The sequence below is a fragment of the Gadus chalcogrammus genome, chromosome 8 (genome assembly GCF_026213295.1).
Source record: "Gadus chalcogrammus isolate NIFS_2021 chromosome 8, NIFS_Gcha_1.0, whole genome shotgun sequence".
Taxonomy (NCBI): domain Eukaryota; kingdom Metazoa; phylum Chordata; class Actinopteri; order Gadiformes; family Gadidae; genus Gadus; species Gadus chalcogrammus.
Window position 1 is genome coordinate 5,702,240 of NC_079419.1, and position 11,372 is coordinate 5,713,611.

At 42.7% G+C, this 11,372-nt stretch overlaps 1 protein-coding gene across 4 annotated transcripts; it reads left to right on the forward strand.

Moving 5' to 3' along the window:
* Positions 1 to 379: 379 nt before the first annotated feature.
* Positions 380 to 9,679, forward strand: tfa (transferrin-a). 4 transcript variants are annotated; one of them, XM_056597624.1, is made up of 18 exons: positions 380 to 399; positions 1,550 to 1,624; positions 2,757 to 2,905; positions 2,992 to 3,094; positions 3,574 to 3,762; positions 3,901 to 4,039; positions 4,248 to 4,303; positions 4,641 to 4,804; positions 5,181 to 5,331; positions 5,516 to 5,655; positions 5,893 to 5,989; positions 6,129 to 6,152; positions 6,782 to 6,943; positions 7,069 to 7,219; positions 7,361 to 7,428; positions 7,507 to 7,691; positions 7,858 to 8,050; positions 9,472 to 9,679. In XM_056597624.1, the coding sequence occupies exons 2-18, from the start codon at positions 1,585 to 1,587 to the stop codon at positions 9,510 to 9,512; spliced, it is 2,052 nt and encodes a 683-aa protein (XP_056453599.1). In that variant the 5' UTR covers positions 380 to 399; positions 1,550 to 1,584; the 3' UTR covers positions 9,513 to 9,679. The 4 variants fall into 4 exon arrangements, with proteins under 4 accessions (XP_056453599.1, XP_056453600.1, XP_056453597.1 ...); XM_056597625.1 differs by lacking the exon at positions 380 to 399 and adding an exon at positions 559 to 776 and having other exon boundaries at positions 1,553 to 1,624; XM_056597622.1 differs by lacking the exon at positions 380 to 399 and adding an exon at positions 560 to 776.
* Positions 9,680 to 11,372: the final 1,693 nt, after the last annotated feature.

Consider the following 11,372-nt stretch of genomic DNA (forward strand, 5'->3'; position numbering starts at 1 on the left):
CACATCAGAATGTTCTGAAACCTTTTGCGTGACCCCATGGGGTCGTGAACTATAACCCTGACGTGAAATGAGCCTGAAATAACAGGGCATTTTCTTTTAAATCGTATCCAAAATCATATGTAATATGCCTCATATTGGAATGTTTGGTGGGCTTTTATTTTGAAAGTAAATACCACAACGGCCGTACACTTCCTTTGATAGTATTTGCTTTTATTGACTGTCTTTTTGTATGTACCCGACGAATGCTTTTATTTGAAACTAGTTCTGAGACGCTATTACCGTAATGGCTAGTATATACAGGTACGGCAAAAAACTGAGTCGGCTGGCTTGACCGCCGATCTTGATGAGTCGGCTGGCTTGACCGCAGTGAGACAGCTAGTGTTCTATATATCTACGCACGTAGGTGAAGGGTTTTATTTTGAAAATGTTGCGAGATACCAACCAAAGGATGTTTAGAGTAAATGCGCACGAAGATTTTGTGTGACGGCTGGCTTAACCGCGGATGAACGAATAGCGGCTCACTTGACCGCAGTCTTTTACTGGGTACCTCGTCTTCCTCGTCCTCCGCCACAGGTGTTCTCCATTGCGCCGATTATGGTGACGCAATTGGTGGATATCGGCGGTACACGCCATCCACTACCTTAACCTCGGGCCGCTTGGCCCGAGGTGTTTGGGACCGGGTTGCCACAATTAGCTTTCTGCAAAACGTGTGTTCATTTTCAAAAATGACACCCATGCTAAAAAACAATGGTATTATTGATAAAACTGAGATACATGTGAGTTGATGAAAAAGTATTTAAATTGTATTACAGCAAAGTATTGGATTTACCTGAGAGCCTGTTCATGGAAGATGCATGCAGTGTTTTACCAAGCATTTCGATGAGACAATGGCTGCACATGATTATTTCACATGGGCATGAACAACAAAGGTGAGGGGAGTGTTCATGGAGAGTTAAGGATGGGCAACGGCTGAGGTCAGCTAGGGCAGGAGAGACCAAGGTCATTTGCAATACACTATTGGGGAGTGTCGTGTATGTATGTGCTGCTGATGGCTGGTTTAAGCAGCCTCAACTTGCCCGAGTTAGACTGTTTGGTGAGGCTGCACACCTGTTCTCTACAAGAAAAAGTCTTTCAACATCACCACCCTTGCTTCCATGTTTATGCAGGAGCCGGGGAAAAGCCACCTTTAGGGGGGGGGCAGACACCTAGGGGGCATTGTCTTTGCTATCTGCTAGGATGCGAGACAGCTCAAGGAAACTAAGTTCAAGCAAAGTTCGAAAATCCGATATGAAAGGCTACATGTTTATGCATGAAATTGTAGCCTAGATGAATATGATTAAAAAAAAAAGTTTTTGGGTCGTTTACCTGGATGGGATTTCAATTTCTATTATGTAGAAATCAGGTCAATCTTTCTCACTCTGTGAACGCCCCCTCCCCTGCAGAGAGCCTTGGTCAAACAATGACACCCAAAACAACCGATACCTCTACCGGATGGCTCGGCCCACTCAGAAGGCTGCTATAAAATCACCAACGCTTCATTTCTTCACAGCAGTCTGCAAGTGAATTGGAGACCCTCAGTCCGCCATGAAGCATCTCCTCCTGTCGGTGCTGTTTTGCTGTCTGGGTAAGAGGATCACAAAAACTCTTGCTATATATATATCTATATATATATCTATATATATAGATATATATATCCCAAAAATGATGCACAGTAGGGATGGGCAAAATGATTCTTTTCCGGGAACTAGTTCTTTCAGTTCAGTTCACTATAACGATTAGTTTATTTGATTCGTTCGTTTTGATTCGTTCGTTACGTCAGATTACATCTTAAAAAAAATTAAAAATAAAAAAAGTTTTTTTTATAATTTTTTTTTTATTTTTAATTGGTCGTGGGTCCGGATAGGACCGTTAAGACCGCAGTCCGCCGTTTGGAGATGCCTGCTATGTAGTATGTCGAACGTCCCACCAATATTTATACCACTTGCTTACTCTCTATATTTCATTCATGGTTTTACATTTATAATTTTATTTTACTTTACATTTAATTCTTCATTGTTCAGGCATTACAGAACTTGCATGGTCATAAATAAAAAATACGAACTGCAGTTTAATTTCTTTGTTTGTTCTTAAATTGACGTAGAATGGAGCGAAGACTCCTGGGATTGGGAAATGCGTTTATCCAATAAACAGATGGAGGTCAAGTCTATTTTCGAAAAAATGTAGGGGGATATATGAGTCGAATGGTATGACCCAAGATACGTCAGAGAGAGAAAGCGATCATATTCGACGGTACCGCCTTGTCATTGGTTTACCCAGGTGCCATTCCAACACCATTGGCTACCTCTCATTGGCTGAATCTTTGAGGAAGTTGTAGACTCAATCAATATAAGTCGCGGGGAGACGGAGCTCTGTTCGTTTGTATATTTTATTTACGTGACCATATGTTTGGTTGATGTTAAAAAAAAAGAATCAAAGAACCAGTTCTTCTTGTTTTGGGGAACCAGTTCTTGTCATTCACGTTCGGGATTCGTTCGTTGTAACGAATCAGTCGCGACCGACACATCCCTAATGCACAGTATACCCAAAAAATATATAAATATATAATGCAAAACAACATAGACCTACTCGTTATTTAGGTTGAACATCTTTTGCATTATTTTCTTTTATTTTCATTATCTTCTTATTAACAGCAGCACTTTTTCACGACAGTTTATTCATTTTTTATTTTATTTTGACAATTTTGACTTCATCAACAGCCACTGCCTTCGGCGTGCCCATAGAAGTGGTGAGGTGGTGCGTGACCTCACTCCCCGAGAAGCAGAAATGTGATGCCCTGGTGATGAGTGCCCCGGTATTCGCATGCGTATTGAGAACAGACGCCAATGACTGCATTGAGGCAATCAAGGTGAGGAACCCGTGAGTACTGAATTGATAGAAAGACAGCATGACGCCTCACTCGGTTGGGCAATAAGTGGTTTGGGTCTCTCTCAGGACGGTGACGCAGATGCCATCACATTGGACGGAGGGGAGATCTACACAGCAGGACAGCACCCCTATAATCTGCAGCCCATTATTTCTGAGAAATATGGCTCAGGCAAGTTTCTTCAGTTCTTAAGTGATGAAAAACTAATTGGGTCCTTTGTGGTATGGTCGTCTCGGGCTAGGTATGACTCGGAGAGTGGTAAATGTTCAACACGCGGTTTATTCTAACAGAGACACAAGGTAAACAAGCTTGCATTCTGGAGGTGGTTGATGAAGCATCACACAGGTAAACAAACAGCTTAGATTGGGAGCGGGCATAATGGTAAATATGCCACGCCTTCATGTTCGAATTGACGCAGGTAAACCTTTGGTCTGTCTTGGCTTTAGCGGAAATGGCAAAGTGGCCATGTTTGTAGTCTTTAACTTCTCTACAAAATCATTACACCTTGTATGGTGTTGTCCATTATGTGGAGGAGAAACCATTCATCACTGTTATATAATGTAATAATTTACATCATAGACAAACTCAAACTAGCCTCATGCTACTATAATAAGTTGATGTTTATTATGCCACCCTCTAAATGGAAACAGAGTCCTCCTGCTATTACGCTGTGGCTGTCGTGAAGAAATACACTGGATTCTCCTTCCAAGAGCTGAGAGGGAGGAAATCGTGCCACACCGGTATTGGGAAGACCGCGGGCTGGAACATTCCCATCGGAACTCTTCTGACGACGGGTCAACTCGTTTGGAGCGGGCAGGAGGACTTGCCCGTGGAAGAGGGTGAGGCTCTAGTCTAGGACATGTGATCCGAGCATGGCAGTTTATTTTTCTACTGTATTTTGCCCGTGTTAATGTTTTGTCTCGTGACGGTAAGGCTGAATTGTGTCTGACATCCATGGCCGGTCTTGCGGTTTGTAGCGGTGAGCAACTTCTTCTCGAAGAGCTGCGTTCCCGGAGCAGGGGATTTGGTTGGTGGTAAACTGTGCGAGTTGTGCCTGAGTGATTCCTGCAGCAAGTCGGCCTCTGAGCCCTACTTTGGATACGCAGGAGCATTCAAGTGAGTCCTATTTTTTCTTGTCATAATTAAAGAAATAAAAGCAAATAACTGATATTAAATATATCATTCTGCCACCATTTTTTTGTAAAAAAAAAATTGCAAAATTGCACCTTATTCAGGTTTTTTTTAAACCGCAACCTTTTTGTTAGTCATAATGCAGATGCATGTTTTTTATTGACTGACTTTGAATGACTTTTGTTTCATGAAGGTGTCTGAAAGACGATGCCGGAGACGTTGCCTTTATCAAACACAGCACAGTTCCAGGTCTGTGAGTGCAAAATCAGTTCTCTTTAGTTTCATTAATTACGGTAATTAGTTTATTCATCTACTTTCTCAGTGAGGTTTTTGAAATCACCAGTGTCAATATCACACAGTGCACACCCGCCATCGTCCCTCAAACTCTGTTGCCCTTTAACCTCTGACCCTTCCAGAGTTGACCCAACTCAAAGGCGGAACAGTCTGCACATTTTTAACCAGCTTTGGATTGAATTAAATAAGGAAAAAACGTCATTTCTTTAGATTAGATAAAACTTTATTAATAGTCGGCAAAAATTCTTGCCATAGCAGTCACTATACTAACCAATTTTTTTCCCTTTCACAGCGTCAGAGAAAGCCAACTATGAGCTGCTGTGCCTGGATGGTACGAGAGCTCCCATCGACAGCTACCAGACCTGTAACCTGGCCAGGGTTCCCGGCCACGCTGTGGTTAGCCGCGATGACCCCGAACTAGCCGAGCGTATCTTCACCGCCCTCTCCACCGTCACGGTAATACGCATGCACACACAACCATTCAAACACGTACACAACAATGCACAATCACACATGCGCACAAACACGCGGACACGCACACAGACACCCGGAGACACAAACACCCGGAGACACAGACACCAGGAAAGACAGACACCCAGAGAGACAGACACCCGGAGAGACAGACACACGGACACACAGACACGGGCACACGGGCACAGACGCACGCACGCGCACACATGCACACACCCTAAATGGAGACAGAGACCTACAACATAGTAAGATAATGTGTTACAATGTAACATTTCTGATTTAATTGAATGTTTAGCATTGGATCACCAACTAGCTAACTTTGGCATTAAAATGATCTAACATTTACTTGTTCACTCTGCAGGGCTTTAACCTCTTCTCCTCTGCTGGGTTTGGTGCTGCGAACTTGATGTTCAAAGACACAACACAGAGTCTCGTCAGGCTGCCCAATGGCACCAACTCCTTCCTCTACCTGGGCGCTAAATACATGGCATCCATCCGATCTCTGAAGAGAGGTAGGGCTGGGCACACACCCAAGCACCCAAGACCCCTAATGACCACTGCCATTGACTGCAATGGTGGAAATCCTTTTCCAATTCCAACCCATGTCACTCAAATACGAACATTGCAAGGTATATATCCAATTCCTGTTAATTTTCAGATGTCTCTTTCTCCCCTTGCTTTTGCTTGACCCCATAGACATGGAAAGCACGACTGCGATCACATGGTGCGCTGTGGGTCACGCTGAGAAGACCAAGTGTGACACCTGGAGTACCGAAACAAACAACGTTGCATGTCAAACCAGCCAAACTGTGGATGGGTGCTTTCAGAGGATTATGGTGAGCTATCTTATATCGTCTATTTTTAAGTCATCCGTTTTGTGGAGATGCATTGTATAGACAAGTTAATCTGATTTGATGTCATTAAAGGATGATGTGATGGGGTTTTATGTCGTTATCAACAGGCCTTTTATGAAATCAGATGATGAGTTCTTATTGACTTATCATCTGACTTCGGTAGTATGTTGTTATTGACAGCTGAATTAAAGGTTTTGGGGTATCTCTGTTCTTGTCCAGCGTCAAGAGGCTGATGCCATGTCTGTAGATGGAGGACAGGTGTACACCGCTGGGAAGTGTGGACTGATCCCAGCCATGGTCGAGCAATACAATCAATGCAAGTGTGGAGATGAAATACCATGCAGATATGCATCTTATATGATGTATATTTGCGATGTTCTTTCGCTAATTATTTGTGAAATGTATTTATTGAAACATGATTATTCTAATAATTGCCTCTGTATTGTTTTAAACAGCACTTTGCAGTTCTTCCGCAAATGGTAAGTGTGTCAGTCTGGAACTTCATACAATTATATTTTACATTTCTCTTGGGAAGTTGTATAAATAGTAGTGCTGTCAAGCGATTAAAATACTTAATCGTGATTAATCGCATTAATGTCATAGTTAACTCACGATTAATCGCAAGCAATCGCGATTAATCGCAATTATTTTTCATTGCTAAATATCCCTTGTTTTCTTTATCCCATTCATTTTTCTAATTTTAATGCTCTTATCAACATGGAGAAGTGCATCGGGTTGCCTTGTGCAAAAAACGATAAAAAAAAAAAAGCCTATAGTGCAATTAAACGATGAACATACAAACATACTGCCTATAGTGCAATTAAACGATGAACATACAAACATACTGCCTTGAACATTGCAGTCAGGCTACTGCATCTTTATTTTGAGCCAAAGGAAAAAAGATATATGTATATTTTTTAAAATAATTAACAGTATTGCGTTAATCGCGCGCTATTTTTTTTTTAACACCGTTAAAATTGGTTTGCGTTAACGCCGTTAATAACGCGTTTAACTGACAGCACTAATAAATAGCTATGCAAAAGTTTATTTTCCTTTCTTTTTTTCCCCTTTCTATAATTTTCTTTCCAACCTTGATTTGCGTTCGCAGCTCAGGCCAACTACTTCGCCGTTGCCGTGGTGAAGAGGGACTCCGGGGTGACCTGGGACAACCTGAGGGGTAAGAGGTCCTGCCACACGGGCGTGGGCAAGACCGCCGGCTGGAACATCCCGATGGGTCTGGTCCATAATCGCACCGGAAGCTGTGACTTCGGTAAGCTACGGTTGCGAGTGCAACTCTGTCCTAATTCCCCGACGCTTCATGTTGTCCGGTCTCCTGGTGCATTATGGTCCGTTTAACACCCCCCCCCCCCCCCCCCTTCTCTCCTACCTTCCCAGGTGGTTTCTTCCCCAGTGGCTGTGCCCCGGGGTCTGAACCCTCATCCACATTCTGTCAACAGTGTGCCGGCAGTGGAGCCGAAGAGGACGATGGTTCCAAGTGCAGCGCCAGTGCTAAGGAGAAGTACTACGGCTACGCTGGAGCGTTCAGGTGGGGGACGCGGGTTTTATTGAAATGGGTCCGACATAATGTGTCATGAATTGCACATCTAGGGTCATGCAGATTATTTACTAATCACATATTGTGTGTGTTTCTGTCGTGTGTTGCTGGCTTTTTCCACCACTTCTATAGATGTCTTGTTGAAGATGCCGGGGATGTTGCCTTTATTAAACACACTATTGTGGCAGAAAACAGCGATGGTGAATGACTTTTCAGTCCGTTTTTGTTAATGTAGGATAGCAAGACACACTGCTTAATATTTTCTCTCTCTTTTAAAGGAAATGGTCCAGCCTGGGCTGAAGCATTAAGCTCTTCAGACTATGAACTAATTTGCCCTGGGGATGTTGGTAGGGCAGAGATAAGCGACTTTGCCTCGTGCAACCTGGCTGCAGTTCCATCCCATGCTGTTGTGACGCGCCCAGATGCTCGCGATAGAGTTGTGGCGACGCTCCTCGACCAGCAGGTTGGCATCGCATTTGATTGACGGGAATGAGTTGGCACCTTTTGCGTGTCGTTGCAGCCACTGACTCTAGTATCATGTTTGACTTGCAAGAGAAATTAATATATTTAATAACAATATTGAATAACAAACCATATTTAATGTTTTAAATATGTGCTTTTTTTTTCAGAGCAAGTTCGGTACAGATGTTTTGGATCCCTCATTCAGGCTCTACCAATCAGATGCTGGAAATAACCTCCTCTTTAAAGACTCCACTAAGTGTCTCCAGGAGGTACCAAGTCAAACTACAGCCGAAGCTTTCCTGGGACCTGGCTACGTGAACGCCATCAAGTCCCTCAGACAGTGCCCTGAGACTGCTTCTGGTATGTTAAGGTCATTCAAAGAAGGCAGTGGCTATTCGTACGGCGACCGAGCTTGTCACGTGACCGCACTTGACCTATCAGTCTGCTCTGCGCTAACCCTGACCCTAACCGGGCCGACCGTAATTATAGTAATTAATTATAGTAATAACCCTAACCCTAACCGGGCCGACCGTAATTATAGTAATTAATTATAGTAATAACCCTAACCCTAACCCTTACCCTAACCCTAACCCTAACCATTACCTGCCGTGAAAATAGACTAATGCAGTATTTTTACGGTCGCCGTACGAATAGCCACTATGTTCAAAGAAATCACAGCTAGTGTGCGGAGCTGAGCGGTGCGAATATCCCTCTCCTCGCTCAGGTGGCTGTTCACTCGGCTGCTCCTCCGGCTCACCGAAGTGCAACACCGAACAAGCTTGGCAACGTTAAAGGGGACCTATTATGCTTTTTCGACTTTATGACCTATAAACGTTGTTATAATGATTGATAGTCATGTTTAAGCATACTAAAGTGTCAAATAATGACGTACATGCATTTCGACGTATTCCCTGCTGACAGTCTGGGGTGGCTGTGCAGAGCGCTAAACACTCGGGACAACGATTGCGATTCACTTGTTCACATTTCCGGGAAACATCTACGTAGACGTACTCCTGCCACGCCCCCATATGCCTGGTCAAATCTGCCCGTGCGCGCGCTCCAAGGAAGGTAACCATTCACAACGGAGTTGGGATGGCAGAAGGGGGGCGAGGGGGCGGAGAAGGACGAAACCGAGCGTTGACAGAGAAGGATGAGAGGAAGAGTTTCCCGAAAATCTACATTGTTTTTTGTGTATGGTTAAACATGACTATCAATCATTATAACAACTTTTATAGGTCATAAAAGTCAAAAAAAGCATAATAGGTCCCCTTTAACCGGGCATGCCTCAGACTCGTGGTTTGAGTGGTATCGGAGAGAAATTGGAGCAGAACAGAGCGGCTGCTCCGGCCTTTAAATTAAAATAAATGTGCTCTCAAAGAAATGTATATCTATATTACAGTGGACATATTATACCACAAGGGGTGCGTGTGAATTGCCGTTACAAGCCGTTTTGAAAATCTGCCTCTTCTGACATCACACGTGGGCGTGTCCACCTAGATGTATGACAGATATATGAGCAACGTTTGCCTACAGTCCACTGTGTAGGCTGGTAGACTCATCTATCCAACACACATCTAGGTGGACACGCCCACTTGTGATGCCAGAAGGGGGAGCTTTTCAAAACGGCTTGTGATGACTCATCACATTCACACCTGGTGGTATAATACGCCTCCTTTAAGAGTTATATCTATATCTATAAATGCCTACACAAAAGATAGTAACAAATTCATCAAATTACACACTACCCTTAATGTAACATTTGTTTTACCCCTTTACACTAGATCTGGAGAGAACCTGCACCTCCTTTTCCTGCAGTACTTAAGAATGACAAGAGATTATGTCCGCCAGGGCGCATTGGATGCTTTTCTAGAAAGACAAATCTCTCCCCAGACCCAAATGGGGAAATATCTAAATTAATGTATGTTGAATAATAGGATATGTAGCTGCTCCATTTTGAGAAATAAACAATAAAATACATTTTTACAATAACATCACAGTTTTTACTGTACCTTTACCTGTAATGTCTTATGCATAGATAATTCTACTATGCTTCACCTTCTCAAATAAAGCCACTTGTTTCATGCTCAGATATTCATTTTTTGTTTACACCGCCCTCTTGGGTGGAGACTCTCATTGTGGACACATAGCGTGTAATCCTGCAGACCAATTAAGGTTTATATTTATGAGTGGAGATGCATTAATCTGCCTTATTAAAACATAAACTGAGCCTATGAGCATAATTCATCATGTATATATTTTGTTTATATTGTACCTGCCAAAGCATTCTGTATGCGAGCTGTTGCAACACAGTTCACCTTAGCCTCGATTAAGGGATATTTAGGTTGATTATGGATGTCACTTGAACTCTCCTCCGAAGTCTGAAAGAAAAGCGCAAAGCATTGCTGAAAATGAAGACATTTCAAATGAATTCAATGTTATTTGCATAGCCCTTAATCAGCATTACAGTCTCAAAGGGCTCAACAGGCCAAATATTTATGACACCCCCAGGAAATAACTCCCTTGAATTAAACCGAAGAATCTGAAAGTAGTAGTAGTAGTAGCTGCAGTAGTAGTAGTAGCTGAAGTATAAGTAGTAGTAAGTAGTAGTAGTAGTAGAAGTATCTGAATTTGAAGTAGTAGATGAAGAAGTAGGTAGTAGCTGAAGTAGTAGTAGTAGCTGAAGTAGTAGTAGTAATGGTAGTAGCAGCATTGGTAGGAGTAGTAGTAGTATTAATGGTAGTAGTAGTAATAGTGGTAGTGGTAGTAGTGGCAGTGGAAGTAGTAGCAGTGATAGGAGCAGTAGTAGTGATAGTAGCAGTAGCAGTCAGGGTAGTTGTAGTAAAGATAGTAGTAATAGCCCTAGTGGTAGTAGTAGTAAAACTAGAAGGGGTAGCAGCAGTAGCAGCAGAATTGGTTGCAGAAGTAGTCAAATCAGTACTAACAAGAGAGGGAGACAGTGAGAAAGCAACCCGGTATCATGCGATTTCGTGCTCATACTCACAAACGTTAATCTATTGAATTGTGTCCCGGAGCACAATTGTCAGACTTTTTTCGTGTTACACAGAACGAAATGTAAACCAATGCATTCTGAATGGGAGCGTTTTTCAGACAAGAGAGAGAGAGAGAGTGCGCAGACAACACAGTCTCACTCCGAGAACGTCAAATACCGACTGTTGGCAAGGGCACTTTAGCATCGGTCGCTGACGGGAAAGGTACCTTTCGGCTGTATTATACACTCCTATATTAACCTGACTACATCTCTAATAGACGCTGTGAGCATCTTTCCTATTGGATAGTTTTTAGGATAATTTTCTGTGAAAATGGCACATACTTTTTATTCTGGGTCGAAAATATGTTATTTTAGTATAGTTACGCTATTAAAAGTGTTAATGAAAACAATCTTTGCGAGAAATGTGCATTTTACTTTCATAATCTTCGCTCGGTGAATGTGAAGGATGTGTCCATGTTGATTGTATACCAAAATTTGTTTGCCAGGTAGTTCAGGAGCGATTAGCGCTTGACAATACACCCCGCGGTGGTTATGCTTGTTACAAAGAATGTCTATAATGCATTGACACCGAATACTGATAATATCATCAAAGCGGCGAAATGGGATACGGACATATGTCCAGTGTCCATGTTGATAGTTATCCATTGTTCGCCAGGTAGTTCAGTAGCGATT

Bases quoted from the DNA above. Each gene is read 5' to 3' on its own strand.
- tfa (XM_056597624.1), top strand. From the start codon at position 1,585: ATGAAGCATCTCCTCCTGTCGGTGCTGTTTTGCTGTCTGG. The intron at 5,990-6,128 runs GCAAGTGTGGAG...TGTTTTAAACAG, and splicing joins GGTCGAGCAATACAATCAAT to CACTTTGCAGTTCTTCCGCA. The intron at 7,429-7,506 runs GTGAATGACTTT...TCTCTTTTAAAG, and splicing joins TGTGGCAGAAAACAGCGATG to GAAATGGTCCAGCCTGGGCT.